This window comes from Saccopteryx leptura, chromosome 1 (assembly GCF_036850995.1).
Source record: "Saccopteryx leptura isolate mSacLep1 chromosome 1, mSacLep1_pri_phased_curated, whole genome shotgun sequence".
NCBI lineage: Eukaryota > Metazoa > Chordata > Mammalia > Chiroptera > Emballonuridae > Saccopteryx > Saccopteryx leptura.
This window is the reverse complement of record NC_089503.1, coordinates 275161403-275182456: the sequence shown is the minus strand read 5'-3', so window position 1 is coordinate 275182456 and position 21054 is coordinate 275161403. Positions and strand designations below refer to the sequence as shown.

Here is a 21054-nt window from a genome sequence, read left to right as displayed (position 1 = left end):
TTTCATTTAGGAGCCATGATAAGGACCAAAATGTCACCAAACAAAGCAACACAAATGAAACACTTGCACTTTTAATAGTCCAAAGTGGCGTAGGTTAAGTGTACTGGGGGACACCAACTCCCTCACTCATACACTGTTTTCTGTGTATTCTTCCTCCGCATGCAACCACACTAGTTCGCCCATGTCGTCCATAAGTACAACACTAATGGTGTAAGCCGAAACACTCAAGTCTCAATTTTATAAAGTTTTTATGGGAGTGAGCATAGTAAACTCGAAACATCATATGTTGAGACTGTCGTAACCCGAGGACCTCCTGTACCTCGCACAGACACACTAAATATATAGCTAATATACAGCTAATAATAATAAATAAGTCCTGGGATTGTAATGTACAGCATGGTCACTATAGTTAATAATAATGTATTGTTGATTTGAAAGTTGCTGAGAGATCTTAAAAGTTCTCATCACAAGAAAAATATTTGTACCTATGTGTGGTTATAGATAATAACTGACTTACTGTGATAACCATTTCACAGTTTACATAAATATTGAATCATCATGTTGCATACCTGAAACTAATATTAATTGTCAATTATAGCACAATTTTTTAATTTAAAATAAGTATATAAAATTCATGTCATCATGAATTTCACTGTTGAATATTTCACTGTTGAATATTTTATAACTTAATCTGTGAACTATATTTGCTATTATGAAAAATACTTCAATACTTCATTGTAGCACATTCATTTTTATTCGTAGGCATCCCTCAGAGATATTGCAGGTTCAATTCCAAAAAACCACATAAAGTGAATCGTAATCATTTTACTGGTGGAGGGTGCACCTTAAGTTTGTAATAAGCACATCTGTGAAGTGCAATGAAGTGAGTGAGGCACAATAAAACAAGTTATGCCGGTACCTGGCCTATTGTTTCATAAAAATAAATTACTAACATTAAAATTAATAATACATTTACATAGCACCAAACTGCTCTTTGGAAAGACTGTACAAATTTACATTTCCAATAACAGTATGTGAAAATGCCTGGTCCTCCCATGCTCAATCCAATAAAAAGAAATGATGTGACATTGGTTCTAATTTGATTATTTATTTGGTTGGATATCTCTTCATATTTTTGTTGGTTATTTGTACTTTCTAGCTGTCTGTACTCAAACCCTTTGCTTAATTTTATATTAGGAAATTGACTTCTTACCAATTTGCATAAGTTCTGTATATTAAGATAACTAACACTGTTTCATATGTTTCAATGTTTTCCTCAGTTCATTGTCTTTCAACTTTGTTTATAGTGAGGTTTTTTTGGCTTTTGGCTATAAAAATGTTTGATTTTGATTAATTTCCTTTTCTGTTATGGGTTTGGTTTTGATATACTGAAAAGTAAGAAAGACCTTGGTAAAGATAATAACCTCTCTATGTTGTCTTCAAATACTTTTATTTTATGAGTTTTGATTAGTTTATTTTATGAATTTTGACTAGGTCACTTTAACTGAAATATATACAAGCATATATCTCAGCTAAAAGAAAAAAATTGGATTAGTCATGGGCATACAGTATTTCAAATTATATATTTTCTAATTATTATTTCACAATTTAAAAAGAAATCATGTAAAATACTAATTAAGGAATTTGAGGGAAGACCTTATCCAATATTTTTATTGGCTCAAGACCAAACATTTTTAGACACTTTTTTCATATGATGATTTGATATCTTTTTATTTGCTCTTTGTTTTCATGACTTACCAGTCACAAATCCTGCCAAATAGAAAGTTAATGGCTTGTGGGGTTCTTTAACCACATATTTAAATAATGTTAAGTCCAGGGCCAACGTGCTCATTTTCCTCCTGTTTAGAATCAGTATGTCTCTTCCACTGACATCTTATCAGCTAAAGCAAATAGCATAGTCACACCTACCTTCTGGAGGGAAAGGTGCATTATCACCCTAATGTCCAGGAAAGGAGAGAACTGTAAATATTGGTGAATGCTGGTTAAGTTAGCATGCTCCCTAAGATGTAAACTAATTCTTTTTTAATTTTAAAAGCTATTGAATTGCTCAAAACCCCCCCTCCCAATTTTTAAGTGACAAATTTCTGAAGAACAAATCACTTATTTCCTACCTCTCTAAAATATCAACTATATTCAGGTTTCTGGGTTCTTTTCATCATATGCCTTTTTAATTTTTACAAAGTTGTAGTCATACTCTAAATACCATATTTTTTGTACTGACCATCATGCTATATCCATTTTCTATAATAGAACATTTATCATTTTTGATTCTGATAAAATATTTAAAATGGAATTTTCAATTAACTATGTTCTTAGACTATCTAATGATTCCTATTCTGCTTTGAAATTTGTATTCAATCTAATTCTTAATCCTTGCCTGTGTTTAAAGAAAATAAACCAATACACTTCATATCTTAAGCACGTGTAGGAAACACTGTTATTTCTGTTCCTCCCTAAAGTGCAAATTGTTTATGGCTGAACAAAATCTGCTTAATTCTAAAAAAGTATTACTAAATTCCACTGATACAATTTATTCTAATATAATAAATTAGTAGCTTAAAGATCCTGAAAATAGAAAAAAGAGCCAAAACATAAAGGAATATGATTACTTAATTACTCAATATGTTATTATATCTAAAGATGTCGAGTTTTAAGAGAGGAGTACAACAGTTTTTTAAAAACCTAATTTTTACTTTATAAAATTTGTTCTTACAAAACCAAAAGCTCAGGAAGTAACAGTAGTGCAACATAATTCCTCAGTTTGTAAAAGTATTTACTGCAAGTTTTTATTTAATAACAAGTTCCCTTCAGTGAGTTTGAAATATAATAAACACACAAAAAATTAAATTGCTTCAAAGCTTTTCAGGAGTGTTCCTAAAATAAAAATGAGCAACTCCAATGCTGAACTGTAGGATGTTGAAGCAACAGGCTCCACTATGAATAGTGACTATTGGCAGAAAGGAAGAAAAAAATACACATTCAAAATTAGGCCATTGGCAAGAAAGTGGCTTTCAGACAATTTCTAGTTGTTTAAGAAAAAGTCTTGAGAATGCTTCAGGAGAGTCTAATAACACTTATTACATAACAAAAAAAAATTATACATCTAAATGTGTCTTACCATTTGTGTTTCAATATCACCTTGTTCTTCAACTTTTATTTCTTCCTGCTGGACTGAGTTAGATTCAATTTCTGGTTGTTTATACTCTTCTTGAAACTCTTCGATGACTGCTGCTTGACCATCTTTATCTTTGACAAAGTGAGATGACATGGAAGCATGTACTTGTGATAATCTTGGGACAGGGCTCAGTGGTGTGACATGATCATAGCGAGTATGTAGGAGTCTCAGAGCAATGTCACTTGTTGCTAATATTGTTGGAATTTCAAAACCAATTTTTATTTCAGAGCATCTGACACTGCTGTACCTGTTAATAATTGATTTTAACAAAAAAGATGAGGCCCAAGAAAACACTGGATCTGTTGCAAATTTATACTTAAGCAGTACTTCTCTACAGTTAATTTTGCCAGTTTTGAATCCCGACCCTTACTTGCTTTCTTTACAAGGTACCCTTCTCAAAACATACTCTTCTTAAAACCCAATACTCTTCTCCATCACTAGCAGCTCCTTCTGTTTCCTCTGTATGGCCTTCTTCCTAACCATCCCTTCTTACATGTTGATATTACTCAGCTTTCCTTCCCAGAGCCTTCTCTACTCCCTGCACAGAATCTCCTTGGATACTATTTCTATGGCATCAATTATTATTTAAAGTGTCAGGAGGTTTTTACATGAGTTCTCTGTTTCCTGGGGCTGGGTAGGGGGAAAAAACATCCTGAATGAGCTTTAAGAGATCCAAAATGCCCTTATATATATGTGAGCATATAGAATGATTTGAAGATCATAAGAATCCATCACTCCCCAAAAGTCCAAGAACTACTAATTTATATGCAATGACTCCAAAAAATATATCTCCAACTCAGATTCTCTGAAGTCTTTCAGGTAGTTGCATTTTGATATTTCATAGATATTTCAAACTCAACAAGTTCATCCCTACAATCCCCCTTCGCCATCACTATCAAACTAAAACAGTATTTTTTTCTGCCTCCACTACTTCTTATCTTAGTAAAAGAACCACCTACCATATTTCCCCATGTATAAGATGCTCCCATGTATAAGACACCTTAATTTTGGGGCTCGAAATTAAAACAAAAAAAGTATTACATAAAGTTATTGAACTCAAGTTTTATTCATCATAAAATTCATACAACTCCTCATCAGTGTCAGAACTCCCCTCCCTTAGCCTGTCCTCAACTGTGTCTGATGACGAATCACTGTCTGCATATATTGCCTCGTCCTCAGTTCCATTTATGGCATTTGAAATGCCACAACCGCTGTATAAGACGCACCCAGTTTTTACATCTCAAATTTTTCAAAAATGGATGTGTCTTATACGGTAATTCTCTTCTTAGACCTGGGTAGTTAATATAGGGCTATTCATTTTACTTCTATTCTTTTAAAATTATATATATTCTCTTTACTCTTCTGTATATAACATATTTCATAATAAGAAATTATATTACTCTCTTGTCTCTAATATAGATTTAAACCACAGAGTATTTTGTAACAAATACAATGTGGAAAATATTTTGTTTCTTCCTATCGCTAAATATCAAACATAAAGTCTAGTTTCTTCCAACGTAACATGACTAGTCTTTTCAGAGTTGAGAGCAGAACCTCCTAACTTTTACTCTGGTAATTTTACCTTAAAACTTACTGCCATACGAAATGAATTAATTTGAAATATTTGAGATCAAGCAGCAGCCAAGTGATTGTGAATTTATCATTACCACTATCATTCCTCAGAAAGCTGTTATGTTGTTAAAAATAATTGTAGAAACATCATTTAAATTTCTAAAAATAAATATAAATGTATTATATTTTGGAAAGTATTACTTTTAACAGTTCCCAACACTATGTTTTTAAGTTGAGATTGCCATGTAGAAGCACCACTTCTACTTTTGGGGGGGCAAGGTTAAGCGGTGAAGAGAGGGGAAGACTTAATATTTACTCAGCATATATTTGTATTAAATACCATGACTGACTTTTTTTTTTTTTTTTTCTTTTTTTTTTTAGTGAGAGAGACAGGGACAGACAGATGGGAAGGAAGAGAACTGAGAAGCATGTATTCTTCATTGCAGCATTATTGATGGATTGTTTTATGTGCCTTGACTGGTGGGATCCAGCCAAGCCAGTGACCCCTTGCTCAACCCAGCGACCTTGGGCTCAAGCCAGCAAGCTTGGGGTTCAAACCAGCAACCATGGGGTCATATCTATGATCCCATCTTCAAGACGGTGACCCCACGCTCAAGCTGGTGATCCTGTGCTCAAGCTGGATGAGCCCACAAACACTCAAGTCAGCATCCTTGGACTCTCGAACCTGGGTCCTCAGCATCCCAGGTTGATGCTTTATCCATTTGGCTGACTTCTTAACATGGGTTTTTCCAAGGATGCTTTTCTGTTATTCAACAGACATATGCCTGGTCATCATGATGTTACTCTCATATCTTTCAACCTACAATATCACCTATGAAAATACCTTGGATTCTTCCTGAGGTTTGCCCATACATACAGTGTAACATTTTCATCTCGAATGACTTTTTCCATATTTCCAGTGTCCAGATCTGCTAAAGAACTAGCTTGCTGTAAGAGAAAAAACAACAACAAAACAACACCATAAAAGGTCAGAGGCCTCATACATTACACAACTTAGAAAAAGTTATTTTATCATGTAGGTGTTGGATTCCCTTCATTACTTAAGAGAATTATTTGGGTAAAAATAAGGTTCAATAAAAAAAGACAAAGAATTGCTTAAAAATTCTCAAAATGATATAAACGTATTTACTTAATAAAATGTGCTTCTCTTTTTTCACTTAGTTTCTCTTAAGGTATCAAAGGATAAAAGTTGCTCCTATGTACCCAGGTAGCTGTAAGATGAGACGGCACTTGATCACCAGGTGTGAGGCTTTATTAGAGGAGAAAGACCTGCAGGGGCGCTCCTCCAGGAGAAGTGCACCAGTACAAGCTAGGGGGACAAATTATATGGAGTGAAGAAAAATTTCGAGCATGTGGGTGTTGAATCAAAAGTCCTGGTATGTCTGGAGCCCCTCCTTGGGGCGGCTTGTCAGCTTTTTGGAATTTCTCTGTCTCAGGGGCGATAGTCCAGTAAGGGTGAGGTCTGACAGATAAGCGGGACATCAAGAGGGCAGTTTGGAATACACATATCTATCATTTCTCAACTCTGTCATTACATATAAAAGAAAGGCAGTTATTAATTTTATAATATACGGTGAGCGGTGATGAGGAGAAAGAGGAGAAAAAATTGGAAAATTATTGCTTCTTCTGGAGAGAACTCAAGAAGGGAACTCTGCCAAGCCAAGTCCCTCATCCTGTTAAGGAGGTCGTCAATTTCCATGCTGTGAGGTCTGAACCAGGCGATGTCTTCGAAAACCTGAGTGAGGAAGTAAAAACATTTTGCGAGATAATAATTGTTAGTTGCTTGCTGCGAGTGCTGATTGAACAGGGTGACATGGTGATACATGGTCTCCTGGTTGAGCCTCATGAGACGTGCTGGTCTGGTTCCTCTCGAATGGGAGGACATGTGGAGATTTTTAGAGACAGGGAACCTGTTGGTGTAAGTTTTTAGAAAGACTGAATATTAAAAGGAAGGGGGTTTGGAGAACATTCAGGAGGGAACTTCTCAGGCTGAGGGGTGGCTTCTTCCTGCTGTCATCCCTACCTATTTGATTTTCCCTCATGAAGTTCTCCTTGGGGCATTGGGGAATAGGAGTGTAGGAGCATTTGATTGTAGGTAATCTTAGAGATTTCTCTCATCCCAGCCTGTAGGAACTTGATAAAGAAGGGGGCAAGTATTTGGAGATCAGGAATGCAGAGATAAGGAGGGTTGTATAGCGGGGGGGTGAAAGTTCTTCCATGGTAAAGTTAGAGATATTCTCTCCTGGCAGCCCTGGAGGAAGCAGTTAGTTTGAGCTAAAAGAAATGTTTCATGTCTGTTTGTAGGCTCTTCTTCAGCCAAGAAGACCCAGCGATCTTGTAAAAAGACTGAGAAGCATTAAGAGGTGAATGCTATTCATTCTCCTAAATCTTCAGGGATACAGGAGAGCTTTAGGGTTAGGGGACCTGTAGGGGTTGAAAGATAGGATTTAGGAGGTTTGCTGATATAGGGTTTCAGATTTTTCTGTTTCGTGAGGGCAGGTTTCAGAGTTGGTATGTAGTGTTAGGAAGATTTTTCCAATTTTCTGATTGGCAAAGGTCTGCATGTAGTTCTGTAAGAAACTAGTGAACAAATGTAAGAGGCAGGGTCTAAAAGTTAGAAAAATAAATAGGAGAGTGAGTGGACCAGTGAAAGGCAATAGTCAAGATGCCCAGTTTGTGTGAAACCACTGATTCCATGTTTACAAATTTTCTGGGCTTCAGAGAGAGAGAAAGCAAATAGAATAAGACAGGGAAGTAGCCAGTCCCCCGCCCCTAGACCTACTTCTGTAGAGATTTCTAAAGCAATAAGAAGAGGGATTACCTGTACAGCTCGTTTGGTTCTTAGATTTACGGGTAGTGTACCAGGAATTGAAAGAGGCTTATGGGGTGGGATTAGGTTGATATTTGGGGTGAGATAGATTAGGGTACAGGTTTCTTTCCAATTAGTAAGGAGACACATATAGGTGGTGGTCTTACACAAGTAGAAAGCCTTTGATTGGGTGAGGCAGGTTGAGAGGTGAATAGAGAATAGAAGGACAAGGGGTCGGTTTCATTTCTCTGTTTCTGAGCTCCAGATGGTCAGGGTAGAGGAAAAAGTCAGCCCAATAAGTGGGGAGAGTAAAGGATTGTTAGCTAGGGTGACTGATTAAACATTCTATGAAAACCAGTTTTCTGACTGTACAAATTCTTTTTTTCTGTACAAACTTCCTACAATCTGCACAAACCTTCTACAACTTACATAAACCTTCAGCTTTCATGTACTTTCTTATCCAGAAATAACTGGCCTTCATAACAACTTGCTTTTCCTTTTTTTTTCAAAAGTATTTCTATACCTTATACCTTCTATTATCAAAACCATACAATTCCTTTCTAATCAGAACTCTTGATTTAAAAATCTTTAACCTTTAGTGACATTAAGTTGACTTTCTTTTTATCCTAGTTTCCCTTTTCCCAAAGCCTGATTAAAAGAGTTCTTAGTTTTTCATATATTCACCATACATAGACCAACCAGCTTCAGGTTTGTGGTTGGGGTAAGGCATGCCATTTTTATATTTTAGCAGCAGTGGGAGTTGTCAGGATCACGGTGTGTGGACCTGTCTACAAGAAAGTTGGTCCTTGAGTAATGTACTGCTGGAAGCACCTCCTAGACAGTCTTTGAACAGTTTGTTGAGTAACCTGTAAATCCTGCAAGTACTTAGGGAAAGGGTGGTTATATTTCCACACTTTGCAGTTAGAGTTTAAGTCCTAGTGAGCACTGCTTCTAACTGGAATTAGCAGCAGGTCCCAGCCTATAATAGGCATGGGGCATTGAGACAAGAGGAATAAAGGAGATACTATACATTAAATAAAGTAACAAAATCAGACTGTCAATACCCACAGTAGAGATCTTTGAGGGATAAATAAAACTTAAATATTCAAGTGAGGCATAGTAGATGGCCCTTTTGTTTACAAGAAATGAGATCAGTTTATCTGCTACTTGGAAGAAACACCTTAGGCTCGTGAACGATGTCCTTGGGCCTTCAGTGGCAATTCCCAGCACGCTGGGCAAGGTCAGGTCACAGGTAGCTGGAGCAGGGCTAGAAGAGACTGAACCCTCTCTCCATGGAGCAAGGGGGCAGCTTACCTTCTCGTGTCCCTCTTTCCACAGCAGAGGTGTGTCCCTTGATGGGGCCAGGAAGCCTGGCAGGCTTCAGTTCAATGACCTTTCTTTCCACTCTTGAAGTAGGGCCCTGATAGAATTCTATGAAGCCCTTTAGGGCACTGGAGCCAAAAGCTGGTATTTCCTGACTTCTTTTGGGCCTTATTTGTCTTTTCTGTTACTTCCTTGGTCATTATAGACCTTAAAAGCCATGCTCAGAAGATCTCACTGAGGGGCTTGACTAAGAGAGCAAAATTGGGAATCCAGTGTCTAAAGAAGCCTATTAGACTGAGGAAAGAAAGGATTTGATATGTGGTGGTAGGTGGTTGGAGACTGCAGAGGGTCTGAGTTTGATTTAGGGTGAGACTTCAGGTGGTGGGAGTTAAGGCGATGCCTAGATAGACTACAGACTGAGAATGAAGTTGAGCCTTAGCAGAGAAGACACGATATCCCTTCACAGTGAGGAAGTTAAGAAGGGTGGTGGTGTGTCTCCTTGAGGCAGGCAGGGAGGGGCTGCAGAGGAGTAGATCATCTACATATTGTAAGAAAGAACTAGTTTTAAGATTGCATGCTGCTAAATCCTGAGCTAGTTCCTGCCCAAACAGGTGTGGGCTATTTTTGATCCCCTGGGGTAAGATAGTCCACATAAATTGCTGGGCTGCATTAGTGTCTGGGTCAGTTTAAATAAAGGTAAATGCAAACAGAAAGTAAGAGTCAGGGTGTAGAGGAATGGTAAAGAAGGCATTCTTGAGGTCTAGGACCCTGAAGTGAGTGGTGTTTGACAAGATGTGTGACAGTGACTTGTAGAGATTAGGGACTACTGGATGGAGGGGAATTACTGCCTCATTGATTAGATGTAAGGCTTGTACAAGGTGATAAACCCCTGAAAGTTTTTGAACAGGAAGGGTGGGGGTATTGCAGGGAGAGTCCGTGGGGATGAGTAAGCCTGGTTTAAGAGGTGGGTAATTATTGGTTTAAGGCCTTAGAAACAGACACAGTTATACATTAAACATAGACTTCAGATACACATATGAATTAAGGAATTTAAATGAGCACGCTCTACTTGTTTCAATTCAAATTATACTAGAGATATTTTCTGACAAACAAAGAGACAAGACGGATTACTTACTCACATAGCTTAATATACAATTCTGCTTTTTAAGTTTTTTGAGATAGCAGAGAGTTGCCAGCATAGAGGGGAGGAAGAGAGAAAGCAGACGGATGGACAGTGTGAGTAGCTGGATGGAAAAGAAGGAGGGTCAGAACCTGCAGGAGGAGGAGGAGGAGGTTAAAGTACTGGTGTGGCGCCATGTGGTCAGAGAAGTCAAAAGAGATTTAGAGCTCTGAGGAGAGGGGAGAGGATGAGGAGGAAAGGCACAGTCACAGTTTGTAAGGAGGGAGGAGGGGTCAGAGAAGAGACAGGCACTGCAGCCAGAGCCACAGCTTCTAAGGAGGGGGGGGGGGGATGAAGAACATAGTGGAGAAGGGAGGGGGCTCTTGGAGGGAAGAGACTAGAGTGGAAAAGATTTGCAGAGGGACCAGAGAGGGGCCCCGAGAAAGGGGTGCCCTCAGGGGTCAGGCAGGAGAAGGAGAGAGTTGGGAGTCCACGGAGAAGGAAAGATTAGGAGCAGAGGTTTTTGGTGAGGTTTCTTTGGCCAAAACAGCCTGTGTGTAGAACAGAAGGCACAGAAATTAAGGACAGGAGAGAAGGGAGAAGAAAAGCCTGCACGTAAGGAATTTCTGATGCCCTCCCCGTCCGGTGGCAGAAATTGTCAAGATCTCTTAGGATATTGTAATCGAATGTCCCATTTTCAGGCCAATGGGAGTCATTGTATAGTCTGTACTGAGTCCATGCTGTGTTACAGAAGAAAATTAATTTCTTCGGTTTGAGGTCTGAGAGACCAAGTTTGGTGAAGTTTTTTATGAGACATCCTAGAGGGGTCTGGTCGGAAGGCTTAGACTCTGAAGAGCTGTGGAGACAAGTGAGCAAGAGGGGGCATCCTGGCCTTTTGTCACTGTCCCAAGAGAAGAGAATCTCCATGTGGGGGAGTTGTCCCTGATAGAGGTCGTCACCACTTGTCAGGGAACTCCGAGGACAAGAAGTCCGAGAGAGTGGAGAGGTTTGGCTAGGTGCCTAGTCTTCTGTGCAGTCTAGTGAGACTGAAAGTCAAATCCCTCAAAACGTGAGGCATGTCAGATAAAACCGTCTGACCAGAAAGGGGTTTTTAGAGAGAAATTTAGAGGCCAACCGGGGAAGGGAGAGGGAGAAACTCCTTACCTTTCTCTGGTCCAGCAGGGGTTTAGGACAGGGTTAGACTGCCGGCCAATCAACCTACAATTATACGTCCAAACAGAATCAGGGAGTAAGCCTGGGACGAGCTGCCGCTGCCCATTGCTTCTCTGATTGTAAGTTTGGACGACAAAGAGGGATCGTCCAGGCAGTTAGTACCCTGTCCCGGGTTTCAGCACCAGATATAAGAAATGAGACCTGGTCTTATCTCTCCAGGCAGAGGAGAACAGAAGCTCCATCTCCACACATGCTGCAGATGGCTTTTCCAGTCTACCTGAATCATTACCAGCTAGAAGCAGCAGTCATTGGGACTTGGACATGAGCAGCAAAGTATAGAATTGTAACAACAATTCCAGTGCCATGCGGACTTTTCCTGGACTCCTGCTCCTTGGGAAAGCTCCTAACAGACTGAGCTGGGGTGGGTTGCATTTATCAGGGACTTGGCATGGTGCTGGGGCCAACTTGGACTTGGACTTGGTGAACTTGTTAAGGACACTACTCTTTTATGGATTCTTGCTGTATTGGCCAAGAGTTTGCTTAAAGGCTTTAATCACTGTAAAAAAAAAAAAAAAAAAAAAATAGAAGACTGGATAAAGAAGATGTGGCACATATACACCATGGTATACTATTCAGCCATAAGAAATGATGACATTGGATCACTTACAACAAAATGGTGGGATCTTGATAACATTATACGGAGTGAAATAAGTAAATCAGAAAAAAACAAGAACTGCAGGATTCCACACTTTGGTGGGGCATAAAAATGAGACTAAGAGACATGGACAAGAGTGTGGTGGTTACAGGGGGCAGGCGGAGGGAAGGGAGAGAGGGGGGGGTGACGGAGGACAATCTGACTTTGGGTGATGGGTATGCAATATAATTGAATGACAAGATAACCTGGACATGTTTTCTTTGAATATATGTACCCTGATTTATTGATGTCACCCCATTAAAATTAATAAAAATTAATAATTAATTTCAAATAAATAAAATAAATAAAAACAACCAAAAAAAAAAAAAAAAAAAAGAATGAGATGGCACTCAATCACCAGGTGTGCAGGCTTTTTAGAGAAGAAAGACCTGCCGGGGCGCTCCTCCAGGAGAAGTGCACCAGTACAAGCTAGGGGGACAAATTATATGAGGGCAAGAAAAATCTCGAGCATGTGGGTGTTGAATCAAAAGTCCTGGTATGTCTGGAGCCCCTCCTTGGGGCAACCTTTCAGCTTTTTGGAATTTCTGTCTCAGGGGCCATAGTCCAGTAAGGGTGAGGTCTGACAGATAAGCAGAACATCAAGAGGGCAGTTTGGAATACACATATCTATCAGTAGCGTGTGTAGATTGCTATTATGTTACCCTTGTCAATTTTAACATTATCATGACTTTTCATTTTTTATATACATGCTTTTTTAGCTGTTCCTTATTAAAATGTAGATTATGCTACTGTAAATGTTTGCCTATTTCTGAACACATCAAGGTTAGAAAACAATAAACCCAGTTTATAAAATCCAGATGAGTTGTGTATTTTACTAGTCCAATACCTGGTATCCAACATTAATCATACAATTTAAGGATGTTCTTAAAAATTTTTATAATAAAAACTGGCATAACTTGATGCCTATTGCTTAAGAAATTATCTCTCTTAAAAGGCTTAAGTAAATTAGTATGCATTTGGTTGCTATAATGTAAAAACTTAAAAGTATTGAAATTGATTTACTGCTTTTTTAAAAGTGATTGTCCCCTGCCCCCACTTTTTTTTTTTCCTGTGAGATTAACTTTTTGAAGGGTCCAGGATAGTTCCCCTGTAAAATTGTTCCTCACTGTGGATTTATCTGATTGCTTCCTCATTGTATTAGTTAAGTTGCTCCTCTATCTCATTTTCTATGTACTAGATGCTAGTCTTAGGTAGGTTTAATTGGATTCAGATAAGCTATTTTTAGAAGAAGGCATCATAGGTTTTGTTGTTTTCTTCATATTATAACCCTTCAGGAGGTATATTATGCCCCACTATTAATTATATGGATTTCATCATTTGGTTAAGGTAGTAAGTACCCACAACTCCAAATTGCAAAGCACATTTTTCCCAATCTGTGGTCTATTACTTTGACACTATAAGAATAATGTGTTCCTTGACAACTCCACTTTACACCTAACTATTTAAGTCACCATTGATGATCCTTATCAGTTATTACATTAGGGATTGAAAAATGGTGATTCTTCCAGCTGATCATTCCTACATTTATCAGAGAGCACACTCCTCTGTAAAGAACTGTTCTCTCCCTCTCCACACCTCACTTTCTTCCCTCTTTTCTGAGTGTTACTATAGACTCATCATTTTTATTCAGTATGTTATAGTTAGTTAGAGTCATTGTTCTTTCTGATATTCATATTTTCCCAAATTTGACTAGTAGGAGACTCTCAGTTAGTCGTGCCCTTTGGGATATGACTCCATCAGACTTGGAGCATTTATTTGCTTTCTACCACAAGAAAACTCAACCTCATCTTTCAATAACAACCTCAACTTTCACTTTCCCTGTCTCAGACCTGAAATCAGCCATTTACCCCAATTAGACATGGCTCCTTTTTATAGAATAAAAAGAAATATAGTTCGTACTGATATTTCCATTTTAAATATAACATTACAATTTTTTTCTAATCTTTTCTTTTACATACTGTATCATTTTTATTTTACAATAAAAATTTATATATATTTCTTTACTTTCTTTTTCTTATAATATAAATAAAATAGTTGCAAAGTTATAGTATAAATATTACAAATAACATAAATGTAGTAAAGTTTAAGCCTTCTTTGCTGTTCTTTTGGTAATTAGAACATTATTCTACCAAAGCTGTACCAAGGCTAGCACTGTTTTGAGACCAAAAGAAAAGAGACAAGAGCCAAAAGGAATGTGTGACCTTGGACTATTTTCTGAGTTAAAAAGAAAAAGGACAGCCTCACCAGTGGCACTGCAGTAGATAAAGCATTGACCTGGAACACTGAGTCACAGGTTCAAATCCCTGGGCTTGTCTGCTCAAGGCACATATGGGAGTTGATGCTTCCTGCTCCTCCTCCCCACCTTTTTTCTCTCTTTCTCTTGCTCTCTCTCCTCTGTAAAATTAATAAATTTAAAAAAAAGAAAAAAACCAGCTATAGAAGATATTCATATGATATTAGAGAAAAATTAAATATGGACTGAATATTAGAATATATTATAGAATTTTTATTAATTTTCTTAGGTATAATAATGATTTTATGGCTATTTGGATAGTATTAGTGCTAAGATATTTGAAAAAATAGAGTGACTAAAATAACTGTAATCCTGTATCAACTGACTTACCTCGAGTGAATATCTAATATACAATGTTTTGTGAATTTATTTTCATAGTAATCCCGGTAAACCTTAGCAAATATAATAAATAAAACTAGATTCTAGCTATATGGATGTTTTATTTCTTTAAAAATAAAATACTCACAGTTGTTAATTATGGATAAATACATGTGCCTTAAATAATTCCACCGGCTTTTTTTTATAACCTTTTAATTTTTGGAAAAAAAAAGACACTGAGTTTTTAAATTATATAGCATTAAATTTTAACTCTTATAAGAGTTAATAAAAACATATAAGCAAAACAGGACACTTACTCTGAGCAGCATTTCTGTGGCTCTGTCAAACTTGAGCTGAAGGAGCTCCTGCAGCTCCAGAAGGGTTTCTCGGTACTGCACTGTATTTGTGTCTTGCAAATCATATGGTGGAGCATCCAGTAAAATTAATTTCAATTCATCAATTAACTAGAAAGCAAAAATATAAAGTAAAAATTTACAATAAAAGTAAGTCAAATCTAACAAATAGTCAAAAAATGGTGAAAAGGGGAATATTCTAAAATTTTTGAATCTAATAACATATCTTATTGTCAGTAAAATAAATACAGGAAAGGATTTTTATATTATTTAAGAACACACACAAAAAATAGACTATTTCCTCCCAATATTCCATTATAAGAATTCTCAATCAGTGTAACGGAGCTTTCATTATCTAAGACTGTGGAACAATAGAAATCACAACATAACAAAGAGAAGGAGAAGAGGAAAATTACGAATATTTACTGAATGCTTACTATGTGCTGAGAACTATTCTAAATGCTTCACATGCATTATATGTTTTAATTCATTCACTTCTCATTATAACTCCATGAGGTGGATACTGTTATTGTGCTTATTTTATGGATAAGTAAATGTAAGAATGTCCAGTTCCACCTGTAAGAAGCTTGGAAGATGCCACTCTGTGCTAACAAGTAAAAAGCTGAACAGACTGAAAAATCAACAAGTCTTCTTTGATCCGTGACAGGTGGACACAGGGCCAGTCCCTGCCCCCCGAGACTGGAAAGGCCTCCAGGTGAACATGGGGAGTCATGGCTTACCAGAACAGATGGGGCAGGGACCAGGGCGTGGTGAAAAAACCTGAGCTATAAGTGAGAAGTTGCTGGAGGTTCAGTGTGGACAACTGAGAGATAAATAAACTCCAGGAGGACACAGCCATGGGAACGAGAGGACCCACAGTATTGTGACATTCACCCACAGGAGCTCAACCAGGTTCCCACAATAAAACTGAGAAAAATCATCTCATGCTTCTGGCAATAGAAGGGAAAAGGGAACCATTTTGAAATATTCCAGATCCTTCTGTCCTTTGCCATACACCTGACCTCAGGAAATGATTAACCAGAGCCTAACCTGCTATGGTTTGATCAGAGCCTAACTCACTTGGGGGAAAGGGAATCTCCAACTGCAGCTGGCTGCAGTCACCCTCTCACACTGAAGAGGGAACACGAAGAACTTCGCCACTTGTGAGGTTCACAGCGCAGGCACAGGATTGCTAAGACACTGAGACCTAGTCAGGGGACTGTAGAAGTCTTCCCCTGCCCCTACCCTACCTCACCACCATGTTATTCAAGAACTATTTATAGCAGTTCCTTTTATCTAGTACACCATGTCCAGCCATCAAGAAAAGATTACTACGTGAACACAGAACACAGTCAACAGAGATGTGTTGTAGAATGGGCAACTGAAACCTGTATAGTTATGTTAACTGATGTCACCCCAATAAGTAAAATTTAAAAAAAAAGAAAGAAAAGATTAATAGCATACCAAAAGGCAAAAACCACAATTTGAAGAGACGGAACAAGCATCAGAACTAGACATGGTAGGGTGTTGGAATTATCAGACCAGAAATTTAAAACAACTATAATTAATATGCTAATAGCTCTGTGGATAAAGTAGACAGCATGCAAGAACAGATGAATAATGTAAGCAATGAGATGGCAATCCTAAGAAAGAACCAAAAAGAAATGCTAGAGTTCAAATCAACTGCAGCATAAGTGAAGCCTGCCCCTGATGGGCTTATCAGCAAACTGCACTCAGCTGAGGAAGAACCTCTGCGCTAGAGGACATGCCACTAGAATCCTGGAAAACCAAAACTCAAAGGGAGTGAAAACGGCAACAAAAACAGAAGAGAATATCCAAGGACCATGAGATAATGACTAAAGGTAGTTCCCATGTAAGAGAGGGAATATTAGAGAGAAAAGAAAGGAACAGAAGAAATATTTGAAACAATAATGACTAAGAATTTCCCCAAATTAGTGGCAGAGCCCAAACCACAGATCCATGAAGCTCAGAGAACACCAAGCAGGATAAGTTGCCCCCAAAACTACACTAAGGCATATTATTTTCAAAGTATTGAGTATCAAAGATAAATTTTAATATCCTGACGGAAGCCAGAGAGAAAAACACCTAATCTTAGTTTAGAGGAACAGACTGCTCAGAAACCATGCAAGCAAGAGAGTGAAGAGATATTTAAAGTGTTAGGAGAAACTGAGGCACAGCATGATCAAAAAGCAAATAGACAGTGCAAGAATTTAGCTCTGAACACTGACACAGGTAATAGAAAATTTCCAAATTAAGAGAGGCCAAATAATAGTATAGGGTATAGACACAGCCAGATAAAGGCTTCACTTCTAGCACCTCTTACCACCAGTGTAATCCTGGGCAAGCTATTTAATATCTTGATGCCTTGACTTTTTCATCTGTAAAATGGGAATAATGGTGCCTACCTCACAGGGTTCCTCTGAAAATCCAGCAAGTTATTATTTCTAAAGCCTGGCATAGTAAGTGTTTTCTAAGAGTTTGTCAATTAAATAAATTTGATCATTTTGGAACTTGATGTTTACCATGCGGTCACTTCTATCCCATTCTTTCTGTTCCTCTTGTGGCTTCCTGCTTTAGTTTCCTATTGCCACAGTTTCTGTCCTCTTCTGTCTCCTGTTTTGTTTTACTTATCCTTTTCTGCTCTTCTCTACTATTTATTACTTGTAATTCTGTACCCCACATTCATAACCAGGAGGTACTGCTTCACACGTATCACTGGCGAACTCAGGTGCTACCTGCACTGCCGCCCTGCTCACAGCTAAGCTCCAGACTCCTGGCCTGGCATCATGTGATGGGAGCCCCCCAGCAGAGTGGGTTTGAAATGGCAGGAACACTGCATGATGGAGCCACTGGTGTGCAACACTTCAGTGTGTGGGAGGCTCGTTGGGGCCTTTGGAAAGTCAGAGTAAGGCCCATTAAGGTCTTAAAGGGGACTATAAATAAGTCACAATCTATCTCTTCAGATGTAAAATGAATTTCATCAGCTTGTTGTCCAGATTAAATTAGGCAATGCTTGTTATGTGCTTCCCAGGGTCTGGAGTTACCCAATCTCATAGCAACATGGAGGAGAGGTAAACCACAGTGACAAGGAGCACAAAAATACAGTGAGGGATTAGAAGAAAGAGCATAAAGGATAATAGAACCAAGAGGAGTGAATTCCTTTTAGCTTCTAATTTTATGTAGATGTGTCTAAGCATGGATTTCTTTCTATTTATCCAAGCTTGGCATTTGTTGCATTTCTTGAATGAGAAGGTTCGTATCTTTCCTCAATTCTGAAAAATTGTCTGCCATATATGTCTTTGACTACTGTCTCTCCCTCATTCTTCTGGTACTCTTTTTCAATAAAGGTTTAGTCCTTCTTGCTCTGTTATACATATTTGTTAACTGTGCCTTTATATTTTCCATCTCTTTGCCTCTGTATTCTGGTAAATTCATCCAATAGAATTTTGGATTCATTCCTAATTGAGAATTCTCACTAGAGACATTTTTGTTTTCCCTTCAGTAAGCTAAAGATGGGCCAAACAAGTTCTTATCTTTTCCTTTTGCAGAGAAGGTTTTATTTCCTTTTTATTTCAATATTAGGGATAATATCCCAGTATTTTTCCCTATTATCCCCAATATCTTTTTGAGGCTGCCAGCAATTGAGGGGTCTCTGATCCACTCGTCATCTTGCATGTAACCTGGACTTGCCTCTGATGGTCCTTTAAACCAATGCGAAGCCACCAGGAGTTAACAGCTATTCTCTGAGAAGTCACTAACTTCTACATTTGCCTAGTTTTCTAAATTGTTTTAAAATCTCCTAGATTTTCCCTCTTTTAAACTAGATAATGGTCTGAAATATTATTAAAAACTTTTTTTTTCTAGCATTTTTTTTTGTGACAGAGAGAGACAGAGGGACAGAGGGAGACAGACAGGCAGGAGGGGAGAGAGATGAGAGGTATCAATTCTTTGTTGTAGCACCTCAGTTGGTCATTGATTGCTTTCTCATATGTGCCTTGACCATGTGGCTACAGCAGACCAAGTGACCCCTTGCTCAAGCCAGCGACCTTGGGCTCAAGCTGGTGAGCCTTGCTCAAACCAGATGAGCCCATGCTTAAGCCGGCAACCTTGGGGTTTCAAACCTGGGTCCTCTGTATCTAATGCTCTATCCACTGCGCCACCGCCTCGTCAGGCTTTCTAGCATGTTTATGTGTAGTGTAAAGTGGTAGCTCTTCAGGCTAGTCTATCCATCCTATTTGCAGAAATAAAGTCTAGAATATTCTTATTAATATCCTGTACTTGAACTGCTGAATAGGTACATGCCTGGCACATACTGAATAATGAAAACAGTGTACTGCATAACTGAATAGTGACTAATGCCATCTGAGGAGAAAATTATGCACATTCCCCCTAAGTTATTTATATAAATGAATGCAACTTTTTTTTTTGCTTGAATTAGACACACATAAAGTTAATGTTTCCCATTTATGCTATATTGACCTCATCTAAGATATCAAGAGGTTTTAGGAGTTAAAAATATATATTAGCAAATATTTTTCTACTTAGCTAAGAAAGTGGTAGTGTTATTAATTGGAAAATATCATATTTATTCATTTCTATTGCTGGAATCAATTTGTAACTTAAATAATTTTAAATAATGAAATAATACTTAAATACTTACATGTAGCACTAGTTTACTCTTTGTGATTACTTCCTCAAAAGTCTCATCTGTTTCCTCTTTCCACAAGCTAATGAAAGTATTAATTTCTGGAGCTACAGTAGGATCTGGAGTCCCATCACATCGAATATAGTGTTTCCACTGTAAAAGAAAAATGTTTGAAGGTTCACACTGATGAAAATTCAACCAAAGGCCCTGGCCAGTTCAGTGGTAGAATGTTGGCCCAGCGTGTGCATGTCCCAGGTTCAATTCCTGGTCTGAGCACACAGGAGAGGTGACCATCTGCTTCTCCACACCCCCTCGCCTCTCTCTCTCTCTCTCTCTCTGTCTCGCTCTCTCTCTTTTCCCCAGCCATGGCTCGATTGAAGTGAGTTGGCCCCGGGCACTAAGGATGGCTCCACAGCCTCTGCCTCAGGTGCTAAGAAGAGCTCTATTAAGCAACAGAACAATGCCCCAGATGGACAGAGCATCACCCGCTAGTGGGCTTGTGGGGTGGATAGCTGTCAGGGCATATGTGGGAGTCTGTCTCTGCCTCCCCTCCTCTCACCAAATAAAACAAATAATCATAAAATTTAAAAAAAGAAAATTCAACCAAAGATTAAATTACTTCTAAGTATGAGTTCTCATAACCTAGTTTTCCCAATTTAGATGAAAAAAGTTTCTTGGGACCAAAAAAGATATCAAACTATAACTCCCTCTTGTGGCATAAAAGTATTAGCTCATATATATATATCAGTCTTACCTGAGAAAGCAATCCATTATCTCGTTTCAATTTCTCTGCTTCAGAAAAACACCTCTCTAATAAATAAAGTTCTTCAAGTTCTTCATTTTTCCTTTCTAGAGCCTGTGGCATGAGAATACATTAATTTATTCTTTAATTTCATCTTTGTGTTTCACATTAGGGTCAAAAATTTATGTGGCAAGTACTTAGTTTCAGAATGAATACTAAAATTAGTCTGAATGTAACTGATATTTCTAAAAGGTTTCATTTGAAACAGTGGTATGTAAAGTGTGGCCAGCAGACTCCTGGTGTATCACCAGAGCCCTCTGGGATCTGTAAGGTCACATATATTTTCACAATAATACTAAGACTTTGCCTTCCTCACAGTGTACACATTTGCACTGATGGTGCAAGATGGTGTAAAACTGCAGGTGACCACATAAATCAAGGCACAAACTGTGCTAGTGGTCATATTCTTCAGGAGGTAGAGAGAGCAAACAGCCAGTGTCACCTAAGAATGACCTGATAAGGAAGTAAAAATGATTCCTTTTATTAAATGTCAACCTTTAAGTACATACGTCTTCCTAAAATTCTGTGTTGATAAAATGGGAAGTACGCATAAAGCATGTCTGCAGCATCTCAGTGGACAATACTGTCTTGAGAATGAACACGTCTGGAATTATTTTAATATTTTTGCAGACATTCTCTCAGAAATGACTGAATTGAGCATGTCACATCCAGTAACAATTTACAGTATTTGTT

General features: G+C 38.1%; 1 protein-coding gene across 8 annotated transcripts in view; it reads right to left on the bottom strand.

Moving 5' to 3' along the window:
* Positions 1-21054, bottom strand: part of DNAI7 (dynein axonemal intermediate chain 7) — a 90251-nt gene that overhangs the window by 37417 nt on the left and 31780 nt on the right. For all 8 annotated transcript variants that reach the window (XM_066354284.1, XM_066354278.1, XM_066354322.1 and 5 more), the window contains 5 exons: positions 20314-20415; positions 19575-19712; positions 14858-15004; positions 5613-5716; positions 3140-3443 (listed from right to left, as the gene is read on the bottom strand). In XM_066354284.1, coding sequence (XP_066210381.1) covers positions 3140-3443; positions 5613-5716; positions 14858-15004; positions 19575-19712; positions 20314-20415 — 795 coding nt within the window. The remainder of the gene's footprint in view (positions 1-3139; positions 3444-5612; positions 5717-14857; positions 15005-19574; positions 19713-20313; positions 20416-21054) is intronic.